The following is a 15434-nucleotide window of genomic DNA, read 5'->3' on the forward strand; positions in this document are numbered from 1 at the left end:
ACCGGCGGGGGCGGGATTCACGGCAGCCCCCGGCGATTCTCCAACCCGGCGGGGGGTCGGAGAATGACGCCCATCTTGTGGGAGGAAACCCATGCAGACACAGAGAGAACGTGAACACTCTGCACAGACAGTGACCCAAACCAGGAATCGAACCCGGGTCCCTGGTGTTGTGAAGCAACGGTGTTAACCACTGCGCTAACATGATTAGATGTCACGTTTAGGAGATGGGAAGCGAAGGGGCTGATTTGTTCCTAGAGGGGTGGCTTGCCAGTCTAGAGGAATTGACAGAAATGTTTGTGCCCTCGATTTCAAGTTCTTTCAGATTTCTCCAAGTTCGCAACTTTGCAAGACGGATTTTCCCGACATTCTCCGTGGTGCCCCCAACATCTCTAATGGAGAGGGTTCTTTCTGCGGGGTTGGAGGAAGGGGCTCCTGGTATTTATAGACAAATTTTGTGGGAAGAGTCGGTGCCGTGGAGGGAGTTAAGGCTAGGCGGGAGGAGGAGTTGGGGCCCATATTTGATGATGAGGTGTGGAGTGAGGCCTTTTGCAGGGTGAACGTCATGTCCTCGTACAAGAGGTTTGATTTGATCCAACTTAAGGCAATTTTTAGCGTGTCCCTGACCAAGTCCAGAATGAGTTGTTTCTTTGTAGGGATGGAGGTCAGGTGTGAATGCTATTCAAGTGGTCAGGCCAACCATGTGCACATGTTCTGGTCTTGTCCCAAGCTCGTGAGTTTCTGGGTCTCCTTTAGAACCTTGTTGTCGATTCTGAAGATTGAGCTTTAACCCGGTCCTTTTGTGGCCATATTTGGGTGTCAGGTTTGCCAGAACTGCACACAGGTGTGGATGCCAAAGTCCTGGCCCTCTCCTTGCTGATTGCTCGGTGGCGAGTACTGCTCGGATGGAGGTCCCCATCTCCACCCAGTGTCTGGGAGATCTGATGAAGTTCTTATATCTCACGAAAATTAAGTACACTGTGAGGGAAGCAATTGAGAGGTTCTATCAGCAATGACAACCTTTTATTGTTTATTTCAAGGAATTGGGATCAGTGTTAGGACCCAGTTGTTCACAATATATATTAATGATTGAGTTGAGGGAACGCAATGAAATATCTCCAAATTCGTAGGTGACACAAAGCTGGGTGGGAGGGTGAGCTATGAGGAGGATGTGGAGAAGCTTCAGTGTGACTGGGACAAGTTGAGTGAGTGGACAAATGCATGGCAGATACAGTATAATGTGGATAATTATGGGGTTATCCACTTTGATAGCAAAAATAGGAAAGCAGATCATATCTGAATGGCTACAGATTGAGAGAGGGGAATGTACAACAAGACCAAGGTGTCCTTGTACATCAGTCGCTGAAAATAAGCATGCAAGTTCAGTCGGCGGTAAATAAGACATATGATATGTTGGCCTTCATAGTGAGAGGATTAGGGTACAGGAGCAGGGATGTCTTGCTGTAATTATACGGGGCCCTGGTGAGACTACATCTGGAATATTGTATACAGTTTTGGTCTACTTATCTGAGGAAGAATATTCTTGCTCTAGAGGGAGTGCAGCCAAGGTTTGTCAGACTGATTCCTGCGATGGCGGGACTGACGATTGAGGAGAGGTTGAGTCGGTTAGGATTATATTCGCTGAAATTCAGAAGAATGAGGGGGAGATCTCATAGAAACCTATAAAAAGGCTAACAGGACTACACAGCGCAGATGCAGGAAGAATGACCCCGATGGCAGGGGAGTCAGGATCTGATATTTACCCAACACCTTAAATACACACTGTACCTGATGTGAACTCAGTCCCATATATACTCAAAGTACTGAGGATACTGTATAGCATTGTGTTTATTACTGGACCAGTTATCCAGAGACCTCAACTGATGATTCAGAAAAGTGTGTTCATATCCCATTGTGGATTTAATGAATTTGAATTCAGTTTATTAGATAAATCTGAAATAAAAATCTAGCATTGTTAATGGTGACCGCAAACTGTTTAAACTGTTTAAAAACCCATCTGGCTCACTAAACTCCATGAGAGAAGGAAACCTGCCATATTATACTGTGACTCAAAATCCACATCAATGGACTGTTCACTAAACTCAAGTGGCCTAGGAAGCCAAACAATTGTATCAGAAAGGCCACAGGATGGACAGCCCAGCACCAACATAAGCACTGAATTCAGACACAGCAAAGGTACACCCTATTCGTTCAGCACTGCAAAACCCTCCTCACTGGTGAGTAACCAACATCTGGTGACTTGTACCAAAATTGGGAGAGCTGTCCCACAGACTAGTCAAGCAACAGCTTGACATAGTCATACTCACCAAATCATACTCTTTGACAAATGTCCCTGGCTATGCCCTGTTCTACTGGAAAGACAGGCCCACTAGAGGTGGTCTACAGCCAGGAGGGAGTGGGTCTGGGAGTTCTCAACACTGACTCCAGACCCAGTGCTGTCTTTGTGGCATCAGGTCAAGCATGGGCAAGGTAACCTCCTGCTAATTACCACCTATCTTCCCCCCTCAGCTAATGTTGCACATTACTTGTAAGAAGCTCTGAGGTCAGCAAGGAAACAAAATGTACCCTGGATGGAGGACTTTAATGTTCACCACCAAGAGTGGCTCTTTAGTAAGACCACTGACTGAACTAGCCAAGTCTGAAAGGAGTCTCTGTCAGATTGTGCCTGCGGCAGGTGGTGAGGGAAGCACCAAGAGGGAGAAACCGAATTGATCTCATTCTCACCAATCAACCTGCTGCAGGTACATATGTGTATGACAGTACCAGTAGGAGTGACCACCACACAGTCCTTGTGGAGACCAAGTGCTCGATTCATATTGAAGATACCATCCATTGTGTTGTTTGACAGTGACACAGTGCTAAATGGAATAGGTGCAGAGCAGAGCAACTGTAATCTCCATGAAAAGCTGTGGCAGTAGAATTGTATTCCACTAAAAGCTGTAACCTCAGGCCTGGTATATTCCTCACTCTACCTTCCTTCCGCGGCCCCGCAAGATCCGTCCGGCATCTGCTTGCGGGGCGGACTCAGAGAGGACGGCAACCACGCATGCGCGGGTTGACGCCGGCCAACCCGCGCATGCGCGTTTGACGGCAGTAATGCGGCGCCGGCCGCGTCATCTATGCGGCGCCGCCTTTACGCGGCGACAAGGCCTGGCGCGTGTAGATGACGCGGCCCCGATCCTAGCCCATTGTCGGGGCCTGAATCGATCGGGGCCGTTTCACGCCGTCGTGAACCTCGACGCCGTTCACGACGACGTGGGCATTTCGGCGCGGGAGTGGAGAATCCCGCCCCAGAGCTTTCACTGTTGCTGAAACTCTCTTCCAAAGAGTACTGTGGTTGTATCTGTACCATGGACTACAGCAGCTTAAGGTGGCTCAACACCACCTTCTCAAGAGCAATTAAGATTGGACAGCACACGCTGTCCTTATAATTGATGCTCACATCAAATTAATTAATTTTTTTAAAATCCTGTGCTTCGGAACTAGCCTTCCTTTTAGCCAAGCTCAGTAAGAAGTCTTACAACGCCAGGCTAAAGTCCAACAAGTTTGTTTTGAATCACTAGCTTTCGGAGCACAGCTCCTTCCTCAGGTGAACAAAGAACAAAGAACAGAGAAAAGTACTGCACAGGAACAGGCCCTTTGGCCCTCCAAGCCTGCGCCGACCATACTGCCCGTCTAAACGAAATCTTCTACACTTACGGGTCCATATCCCTCTATTCCCATCCTATTCATGCATTTGTCAAGGCGCCCCTTAAATGTCACTATCGCCCCTGCTTCCACCACCTCCTCTGGCAGCGTGTTCCAGGCACCCACTACCCTCTGTGTAAAAAAACTTGCCTCGTACATCTCCTCTAAACCTTGCCCTTCGCACCGTAAACCTGTGCCCCCTAGTAATTGACCCATCTACCCTGGGAAAAAGCCTCTGACTATCCACTCTGTCTATGCCCCTCATAATTTTGTAGACCTCTATCAGGTCACCCCTCAACCTACATCGTACCAGTTAGAACAAACTGAGTTTATTCAACCTCTCCTCATAGCTAATGCCCTCCATACCAGGCAACATCCTGGTAAATCTCTTTTGCACCCTCTCTAAAGCCTCCACATCCTTCTGGTAGTGTGGCGACCAGAATTGAACACTATACTCCAAGTGTGACCTAACTAAGGTTCTATACAGCTGCAACATGACTTGCCAATTTTTGTACTCAATGCCCCGGCCAATGAAGGCAAGCATGCCGTATGCCTTCTGGACTACCTTCTTCACCTGTGTTGCCACTTTCAGTGACCTGTGGACCTGTACACCTAGATCCCTCTGACTGTCAATATTCTTGAGGGTTCTACCATTCACTGTATATTCCCTACCTGTATTAGACCTTCCAAAATGCATTACCTCACATTTGTCCGGATTAAACTCCATCTGCCATCTCTCCGCCCAAGTCTCCAAACGATCTAAATCCTGCTGTATCCTCTGACAGTCCTCATCGCTATCCGCAATTCCACCAACCTTTGTGTCGTCTGCAAACTTACTAATCAGACCAGTTACATTTTCCTCCAAATCATTTATATAAACTACAAAGAGCAAAGGTCCCAGCACTGATCCCTGTGGAACACTACTGGTCACAGCCCTCCAATTTGAAAAGCATCCTTCCATTGCTACCCTCTGCCTTCTATGACCTAGCCAGTTCTGTATTCATCTTGCCAGCTCACCTCTGATCCCGTGTGACTTGACCTTTTGTACCAGTCTGCCATGAGGGACCTTGTAAAAGGCCTTACTGAAGTCCATATACACAACATCCACTGCCCTACCTGCATCAATCATCTTTGTGACCTCCTCGAAAAACTCTATCAAGTTAGTGAGACACGACCTCCCCTTCACAAAACCGTGCTGCCTCTCCGTGAATGAGCTGTGCTCCAAAAGCTAGTGGCCCAAAACAAACCTGTTGGACTTTAACCTGGTGTTGTAAGAATTCTCACTGTGCTTACCCCAGCCCAACGCCGGCATTTCCACATCATTTTAGCCAAGCTGACCTAGTATAGGTTCAATACTGGCATAAAGGCAACAAAGTGGAAAAATGTCCAGCTAGCTCCTGTCCACAAAAAGCAGGACAAATCAAGCTGGCTAATCACTGCCCCATCAGCCTAATCTCAATCATCAGTGGAGTGATGGAAGATGACTTCGAATAGCATTTATTCAGAAATTCAGGGCTATTCAGCCCTGACCTCATTATAGTCTTGGTCCAATCATGAACAAAAGAGCTTAATTCTTGGGGGAGGTGAGAGTGATTGCCCTTGACATCAAGGCAGCATTTGATCAAGTATAGCAGCAATGTGCCCTAATAAAATTGAAGTCAATGAGAGCCAAGGGGAAAACTTTCCTTTGGTTGGAGTCATACCTAGCACAAAGGAAGATAACTGTGGTTGTTGGAAATCAACCATCTTAGTCCCAGAACATTGCTTCAACAGTTCCTCAGGGTAGTGTCCCAGGACCAACCACCTTCCGCTACTTCATTAATGATCTTGCCACCATAATAAAGTCAGAAGTAAGGATGTTCACAGATGACTGTGCAATATTGAGTTACTTTTGTGAGGGCCACCAAGAATCCACCCCGAGTTTGTCGTAACTTTATGTACATAGCAGCAGTAGTTCTCTCTAGCCAGTACCACACTGGCCAGCCCTATTTATACAGCTGCAACTACTAGTGATTGCCCCGCCCTCCTCGCTCGGGAGGCTCATATTCATCAAGAGTCATGGGGTAACCAATTGTCCCCAGCCAATAGGATACGTACAGGTTATATCATCCCCGCCCTCAAAGTCTGAGGAATCCGATGAAGACCCAGGTGAAGGAGGGTATCGGACATGTTTTACAGCAGGCTGGGCGTCATGCACACGAGGCGTTGGATTGGGCGGCGTTTAACGAGAAGGCGAACGACGATTTCGAGACGAACGGCGTGATGGCTGCAGGTCCGTGGAGCCATCCTGCTGTGTGTCCATCTCAGAGTCGGAGTCGAGAACCTCAGTCATCTTGGTGTCCCTATATCGTTCTGTAGTGACCTGGGCAGGCCATGAGCGCGGTGCCAGAGGGAGATCTTGAGGATGAAAATCTACTGCATCCGAATCCGGTAGCTGCTACGGCTGGAGTGGTGATTACCAGGGACGGGGAATCTGTGGAAGAGGCGGCCTTCTGGATTGACTATGGTCTAAATGCTTGCATTGAATACGACCCTGGGCTTGCACCTGGTAAGAGATTGGTCAAAGGATAACGGCGGAGATCCACTGGGCACCACCAGCAAAATGACGAACAAACACTAGGGTCGGGATTCTCCGCCGGCATGATTCTCCGTTATGCCGGCACCCGGGGGTTTCCCGACGGCATGGGGCTGCCCCACAATGGGAAACCCCATTGACCACCGGCGTAACGGAGAATCCTGCTGGCGGGTCGGGGCAAAAATATGGCGCGGCAGAGCGGAGAATCCCGGCCTAGATCTCTGGGCGCAAACTGCTGGATCGGTCGATGTCGCGAAGGGCCTTGCCCCTGCCGTTCCTGATTTCAACGCACTTTCGCGCCAATGTGCTGAAAAACCATGCTGAAGTGGGTACGAAGTCTGTGGCTCATTAGGGATTCTGTGGGAGCTATCCTAGTCACTGCATGCAGTCCTCCATGGACCCAGAGGACTGTTGCTTGATGCCCTGTTTTAGTGTCTGCACTGCGCGCTCAGCCAACCCATTGGAAGCCGGTGCGAATATGCTGTATACCACGCACCTTCATGATAACTGCAAATTCCTCACTTGTGAAAGGAGAGTCATTGTCAGTGACCAGCACCTCGGGGAGGCCATGCGTGCTAAAAGATAAACGCTTTTCTTTATGATTGCACAGAACGTTGTTGCCCCCATCCTATGTACATCCTTGAGTCATTTTGATTGGGCATCAATCAATAAGAGGAACATAAACCCTTGAAAAGTGCTGGCAAAATCGGCATGTAAGCACACCCAAGGCTGGCCTGGCCATTCCCAGTGATGCTGGGGCGTGGCTGGCGGAAGCTTCTGATGCTCGTGGCAAATGGAGCAATGTTGGGCCATCTTAATGTCGGTGTTGAGGCCTGGCCACCAGACATAACACAGCATCAACATTTTCATTTTTGTCACGCCTGGGTGACTATTGTGGAGGTCCTTTAGTATCAGCTCCTGCCCTTTATCTGTGATGACCACACACGACTCCCACAACTAGGATACTGCCTTCAATGCTGAATTCGGACAACTTGGAGGAAAATGCCGGCAACTCACCTGGGAGCTGTCTATGCTGCCCACCAAATAGGATGACGTGCCAAACCTTGAATGGGACTGGATCTGTCTGGGTCCACTCACGGATCCGCGATGCTGTGACAGGTAACAATTTCATAAAATTCAGGGTCACGACCACCTCACCCATCGTGGGGATCGACAAGGGGTCGGTTGACAAAGGCAACCGGCTCAGTGCATCAGCATTCGCAATCTGGATTCCTGGTTTAAGCTCCAAAGAATACCTGTAGGCTACGATCATGAAAGCCCAGCGCTGGATCCCTGCGGAAGCAATGGGCGGAATTGGCTTATCCTCTTTGAAAAGCCCAAGCAGAGGCATATGATCGGTCATGATAGTGAAGTGGTGGCCGTAAACATATTGATAGAAGCGGTTCACCACAAAGACAGGTTGGATTGAGCGCACCTTCTCCACGACGGTGTACAAACCTTCGCAGTCCACCCGATAACCAAGGTAGATCACTTCCCTCACCTGAAAGATGCACACTGCATGACGAAAACGGACTTCAATCTCCGAGAAATGTTTAAGCACAGCCTCCAAATTATCTAAATGCTTGCCTGCCAAAACTTCCGTAATCAAGATGCCGTCTAAATAAACAGCGACACTTGCCAACCCTCGCAAGATGCTGTCCATGACGCATTGAAATACTCATGCAGGCTCCTGTGATATTGTTGTTGTTGTGTGTGTATTGATAGTAACATATGGTCAGGAGGCAGGATCCAAATCTGGCTGCATATGACTCGTATCGAAGTTCATGAGCAAGAGGCCGCCTGTGAGCTTCGCGTAGAGATCTTCTATGCTGGGCATGGGTATCGGTTTAGCCGGGAAGCTGTGTTCACCATTAGTTTGTAGTCGCTGCATAAGCAAACTGTGTTATCTGGCTTTATTACCGGTGCGCCCGGAAATACCATGGAGTGACTTCCTGGCCAACCGGAATAGGGGCTACTACATCCTCACCAAACCGGGCTGGATTCCTTCTGGGTATCTTCCTAGTACCTCAGCAAAACCACCAGAATCTATTTGAAGACTGTGCTGCCATTGCAGCCGCAAATGGCAGAACCAGACCCGACCCAGCAGGCTGGGCCCGTGGTCTCGCACTATGATAAGCGGGAAACGCTTCACCAGGCGTCTGTAAGTGACAGGGGTCATCATAGTCCCAGCAATGCCCAATGGTTCTCCCCTATAGGTGGCCAACCTGACCTGTGTATCAGTCAATACAAGGGTCTGTATAACCTGCTTGATGCGGTCAAAGTCGTCTGTCCAACCACCGCTGCCCGCTGTCCAACTCCATCTCACGCGGGTGACCATTTACCCATACAGTCCTCTTAATGGGGGCCACTCGGGGGCTGCCACGCTATGCAGTTGCAGGCAGTCATCCTCCATCTCCTCATCCTCGGGAGCAGCAACCTAGGGTTCATTTGAATGGTAAGTACGGGCCCTGGGTTGGCCCCAGCTCCTGCTGGAATGACTGGCCCTTTGACGCAGCCAGGAATAGCGTCCCTTCAGGGTCAGCGGCCATAAACCCTAAACCGACACGGCTCCTCGACCATTGGTTCTGGAGAAGGTTCTCTTTGGGGAGGAACTTTTGACCACTGGCGAGGTCCTTATGGCACCCGTCCAAGGTATGGTGGGGGTACAGGGAGACATTTTTGGACAGAAGGGAGCACACCCCAAAGATAAGCACCTCCATTCCCTGTAGCTCCTGCGCTCCCCATTCTGCGCTCTCTTGGGAGAACGCTACCTGGATGGCCTGTTGAAAAGTCAACGTCAGCTCGGCTAACAGTTACCTCAGGGTGGCTGCATTGTTGATGCCGTAAATCAAACGGTCTCATAACATCTCTGACAAAGTGTCACCATATTCACAGTACTCCACAATCCTACGTGGCCTGGATAAGAACTCAGCAAGGGATTCTCCAGGGGTCCTCTCTGCGTTGTTAAACTGGTAACGTTGGGCTATCGCAGATGGGGTTGGGTTAAAATGCTGCCCCACCAAAGTCACAAGCTCAACAAATGTTTTACTGTCAGGTGCGGCTGGATACGTAAGGCTTCTTATCACCCCAAACGTTTGTGCGCTACATGCGGTTACCAAAACGACCACCTGCCATTCATTTTCAGTGTTCTTATTCTTCCAGAAGTAGTTTTTTTAAAATTAATTATTTTTTTCCTCTTTCTTTTTAATTTAGAGTACCCAATTCTTTTTTTTCCCAATTAAAGGGCAATTTAGCATGGCCAATCCACCTACCCAGCACATCTTTGGGTTGTGGGAGCTGAGACCCGCGCAGACACGGGAGAATGTGCAAACACCACACAGACAGTGACCCGAGTCCTCAGTGCTGGAGGCAGCAGTGCTAACCACTGCGCCACTGTGCCACCCCATTTCACCCGGAAGTAGTAACACATTCTTTATGCATATTTGTTCCAACTCTCCAGCACAGTATCAAATACATCCAGATGTCCGTAAAGAGGCATTGTGTAACAGAAAAAAAAACCTCACAACCTGTATCCAACAATAAGTCCAAGGAGGTGGCTTCAGCAGTGTAGACAGCTATCCAACTTTAATCTCCCTCACCAGTTTTGTGAGGGCCCCGAAGAATCCAGCACGAGTTTGTAGAGTCAAACAGAAAGTAATTTTATTGACAACAATATGTACACAGCAGCAGTGGTTCACTACTACTTCCTTCTCTAGCCGATACCGCATTGGCCAACTCTATCTATACAGCTGCAACAACCAGTGATTGCCCCACCCCCTTCATTAGGGGAAGCTCACATTCACCAAGGGTCATTGGATAACCAATTGTCCCCAGCCAAAAAGATCCGGGCAGGTTATAACAGTTACTTTTAATTTCCTCAGATTATGAATCAACGCCCACCTGCATGGAGCAAAACCTGAATAACGTGCAGGATTGGTTTGAAAAATGGCAAGTAACACTCACACCATAAATATGCTAGACAATGGCCATCTCCAGCAAGAGAGCCTAATCACCCAGTATATAACCAGTATGTGATATACATGGTCAGTGATATACACTCAGTAGATGATGTACAACTGGTATGTGACATTTACCCAGCATTTGACGTACACCCTGTATTACACCCAGTACCTGATAGTCAGCTTGAATAAATAATCATCAGGAACTGAATTGTTTTAATCTCATATGGCTTAGACTTTGAAATTATACTTTGTCCCTGTGGATTGATATCAAAACAAAAGCAGCCTAGCATCATCTTTCAAAATGTAATGCAGATGTGACCATGAGTGGATGTTTAATAGAATCCATTCATTTAAAATTAAGAACTGCACTAAATGGAAAATATTCACAGTCCGCCAGCACAGTGCATGACCCCCACAGTGGTAATAAAACCATACTTTTCAGATCATCAACTGATGAATGCGCCTTTCAAGAAAAACAAAGTGCTGTTGGCATCAATGGCTTATACGAAGGCTCGGTGCCAAAGCTTCAGTATTTGATGTCAGCTTGAAATGCATGTATTGATGCAGTAATAAAATGACATGAACCACAGTGCACCCAAGCAGGGCTTGCCATCATTTGGGTCCCTTAACCATTGTCATCTGTATTTGATTTTATTCATAAAACTAAAGACCTCAACTATTATAATCCAGGGTTTACCTTTGCAGTTGAAGGCCACCTGATTTATATTATAAACAAAGAATCAATGAGAAGAAAAGGTCATTTGTCCCATTGAAGCCCATTCCCTCGCTTCTCCAAACTTTTGCACCTCAGCATCCAGGTAGTCGGCAGTGGCTCAGTGATGCACTCTTGACTCAGTAGGAAGGCTGTGGTTCACGCCCTGCTCGGGATGCTTGAGCACATAATCACTTGATCAATTATTTTCTCTCAATAGAAGGTCAGAATTGGGGATATTTGCTGTTGATTGCACAATTTTCAATACCATTCACAAATCCTCAGATTTTGGTGGAAATAGGTTTATCATTATCTGCCGACTTTGGCTGAAATAGGTTTATCATTTGATCAGAAGATGCATGTCAACAATTGATATCTTATTTTGTCCTCAGGATTCATATTTGCTCTCTCAACTAAAGCAGACATTATTGTTTTATGCAAATTTTTTGATGTTACAGACATTTCTTTGAAGTAATCAGCTAGATATTCCATACTAAAAAGTATTAATGGTGGGAATCTGTCATTTTATCATATACATTTCCCTAAGAGTTTTGTGTTTGTCTAATGTGTCAGCACTAAGTATATGTGGCGATGAGCGTTGTGTCCTCATGATGTTGAAGTTGTGCAGGATGCAAAAGAACATAATCAATCTTCCATGTACTGCAGGGCTCCTCCAGAGTGGTTCAGGAAGCAGAAGTATTGTACAAGCACCCAAAGCTCATTCCTTGTTTACAGGGAGGTAGTAGCGCAGTGGTATTTTCACTGGACTAGTAATCCAGAGACCCAGGGTAATACCCAGGTTAACTAAATTCGTAGAATAAAGCTTGCTTTTTGATTAAGAGTGCCTAGGAACTCTGTTGCATAACACCTGAAAGGCAGGCACTTGTGCTCATCATAACCAAAATCAATAAACAGTTATAGGTCAGGTGAACTCCAAAATATACTTTGGAGTTATCTAAACCCTGGTCCATAACATCTGACATTGGAACTTGGGTTGTGAGAAATATTTGCTACCACAAAATGATCCAACAGTAGCCCTACTTTGCATATAGAATACAATCCCCAATTTTGTTTGTTAAGAGTAATCTTACAGAACTTAATCTTACAGTAAGGGACAAGATTATTGCTGTTCTTTCTATGAACAGTACAACCCGGCCTTCATTTTTTTTGAGTGGAGATCACAATGGCGGATACATGAGCAGAGCTGCACTGAGGGAAATGTCAGCAGGCACCAGAGGCACCAACCCCTTCCCCCTCGCTTGTGAATCCCACTGACTTCCAGTCCACTGGTGGGACCCTAGTTTCCTGGATGAAATTCCGCCCATGATCTCTAAATGCCTAGATCAGTACCATGTACTCTAGTCAACATGTACTGCGAGACTCTCTGAGTTACTTTTACACCAGCCGTCATATTCCTCCTCCTTCTTCACTCACCTTTCTGTGTTCTCCTCCAGCACCTGGTAAATTGTAATCTGGAAGGTCTCATTTACAAAGCGTTCCCTGGTATAATCTTTATAGATTCGGAATTCTGCTGCTGTCACGGCCTCCCCCTCTGGGATCTTCGAGAGGTCAAACTTGAACTCTCTGTGATGTCGCCGCTGGTGGAAAATCTCCTTGTCATATTCCACTAGAAACAGGAAGCACAGGAGGATATTCAACAGACAGAACGTATGTAGTACTGCACCCTGTAACCAGCTGTAAATCTTCACTTTAGAGAAACAGACTGCATTGAAAACAGACTCGCATCTGTTACATTTATTGCATTGTAAAGAAGCAGAGTAAAGGTTTTTCTGTATTTGTATATGTGTTTTAACTGGTGCAAGTGTAAATTTAGTATTCAACTGACCAAGGTTTTAGACATTTTCATGTTTTGAATCTGAAGCTAGAGGTTTTGGGGCATATATTCCATTTCGTGTCCATACTGGAAAATAAAATATTTAGAAGGAAAGCCATTATTTTTGTCTGATTAACCCTCTATGAAGAGCCTTCGGATCTTTTTTATATATTACCGCTGCTGTATAAAAGTAAATAATTGTGAATCATAGGTATTTTACTTCTCAATATTGACAACAGGTATGTTGAAAGGTCATTAACCTGAACCATTAACTCTATTTCTCTCCCCACAGAAGTTGTCAGACCCACTGAGTATTTCCAGCATTTGTTGTTTCTATTTTATCTTAAGTCTGTGCCCTCTAGTTATTGACCCTTCTGCCACTAGAAAAAGCTTTTTGATATTTACTCTATCAAAACCGTTCATGGTTTTGAACACCTCTGTCAAACCTTACCTTGCCTTTCTCCGCTCCAAGGAGAACAACCTCAGCTTCTTCATATAACTGAAATCACTGGCGTCATTCCAGTAATTCTCTTTTTTAATCTCTCCGAGGCTTCAGCATCTTTCCTAAAGTGTGGTGTCCCTAATTGAAGAGAGTATTCCATCTGGGACCTAACCAGTACTTTATAAATGTTTAGCATAATACATTTGATTTTGTGCTTTATTCCTTAAATAAAGCCCAGGGTTCCATTTTTATAACAGCCTTCTTATTACCCTACCACCTTATAAGATTTGTGTATTTACACTCTCTGGTCTGTCTGCATCATCTTTAAAGTTATAAATTTAAGGGTTACCACAGTCTCAGAGGACCATAGGCTGCTGTCCCCTTTGAGAGAGAGCTGATGGTGATTTAATTTGAGGGTCACCACACCCCAGGCGAGGGGCAAGATTGAGTATGTGGAGCCTTCCTAAATAACCTCAGCCAGTATGTAAATTGAACCTATCATGAACGCCGGTCCAGCCAACTGAGTTAACTGACACCCCTTTCAATTTATACCATTAAATCTGACATACATCAGCCCATTTCAGTCTGCCTGCGTCCTCTTGAAGTCTTCCAAATGCCTGTTTACTACATTTCCATGTTCATATCTCGACAAGAAGATTTCATTTTATTTCCTAATTGGCCCACCTTTCTTGAATTAATATTTCACAATTTATCTGTTTATAAAAGTCATTGAGTTCCCCGTTCTGCTCGCCTTGAACATTTTCTCATACTCTCTCTTATTCCCTTGTAGATTTCCTCTGTACTTTCCATATTCAACTTGGTTCTCTATTGCACAGTGAACCTTACATATGATAAATCTCTTCTTCAATCACATTTTAGCTTCTAAATCTTTTGTCATCCAGGGAGCTCGAGCTTAGAACATAGAACATTACAGCGCAGTACAGGCCCTTCGGCACTCGATGTTGCGCCGACCTGTGAAACCACTCTAAAACCCATCTACACTATTCCCTTATCGTCCATATGTCTATCCAATGACCATTTGAATGCCCTTAGCGTTGGCGAGTCCACTACTGTTGCAGGCAGGGCATTCTACGCCCTTACTACTCTCTGAGTAAAGAACCTACCTCTGACATCTGTCCTATATCTATCTCCCCTCAATTTAAAGCTATGTCCCCTCATGCTAGACATCACCATCCGAGGAAAAAGGCTCTCACTGTACACCCTATCTAATCCTCTGATCATTTTGTATGCCTCAATTAAGCCACCTCTTAACCTTCTTCTCTCTTAACGAAAACAGCCTCAAGTCCCTCAGCCTTTCCTCATAAGATCTTCCCTCCATACCAGGCAACATTCTGGTAAATCTCCTCTGCGCCCTTTCCAATGCTTCCATCTCCTTCCTATAATGCGGCGACCAGAATTGCACGCAATACTCCAAATGCGGCCGCACCAGTGTTTGTACAGCTGCAACATGACCTCATGGCTCCGAAACTCAATCCCTCTACCAATAAAAGCTAACACAACGTACGCCTTCTGAACAACCCTCCCAGCCTGGATGGCAACTTTCAGGGATCTATGTACATGGACACCGAGATCTCTCTGCTCATCCACACTACCAACAATCTTACCATTAGCCCAGTACTCTGTCTTCCTGTTATTCCTTCCAAAATGAATCACCTCACACTTTTCTGCATTAAACTCCATTTGCCACCTCTCAGCCCAGCACTGCAGCTTATCTATGTCCCTCTGTAACTTGTAACATCCTTCCGTACTGTCCACAACTCCACCGACTTTAGTGTCATCTGCAAATTTACTCACCCATCCTTCTACGCCCTCCTCCAGGTCATTTATAAAAATGACAAACAGCAGTGGCCCCAAAACAGATCCTTGTGGTACACCACTAGTAACTGGACTCCAGTCTGAACACTTCCCATCAACCACCACCCTTTGTCTTCTTCCAGCTAGCCAATTTCTGATCCAAACTGCTAAATCACCCTGAATCCCATGCCTCTGTATTTTCTGCAGTAGCCTACCATGGGGAACCTTATCAAATGCTTTACTGAAATCCATATACACCACATCAACTGCTTTACCCTCATCCACCTGTTTGGTCACCTTCTCAAAGAACTCTATAAGGTTTGTGAGGCACGACCTACTCTTCACAAAATCTTGTTGACTATCTCTAATCAAATTATTCCTTTCCAGAT

The 15434-nt window shown here is 46.2% G+C and overlaps 1 protein-coding gene across 1 annotated transcript in view; it reads right to left on the reverse strand.

Moving 5' to 3' along the window:
• bmp7b (bone morphogenetic protein 7b) overlaps nt 1–15434 on the reverse strand; it is a 257005-nt gene that overhangs the window by 61790 nt on the left and 179781 nt on the right. Inside the window, exon 2 of the mRNA XM_072514510.1 lies at nt 12389–12581. Within this exon, the coding sequence (XP_072370611.1) occupies nt 12389–12581 (193 nt within the window). The remainder of the gene's footprint in view (nt 1–12388; nt 12582–15434) is intronic.

This window comes from Scyliorhinus torazame, chromosome 8 (genome assembly GCF_047496885.1).
Source record: "Scyliorhinus torazame isolate Kashiwa2021f chromosome 8, sScyTor2.1, whole genome shotgun sequence".
NCBI lineage: Eukaryota > Metazoa > Chordata > Chondrichthyes > Carcharhiniformes > Scyliorhinidae > Scyliorhinus > Scyliorhinus torazame.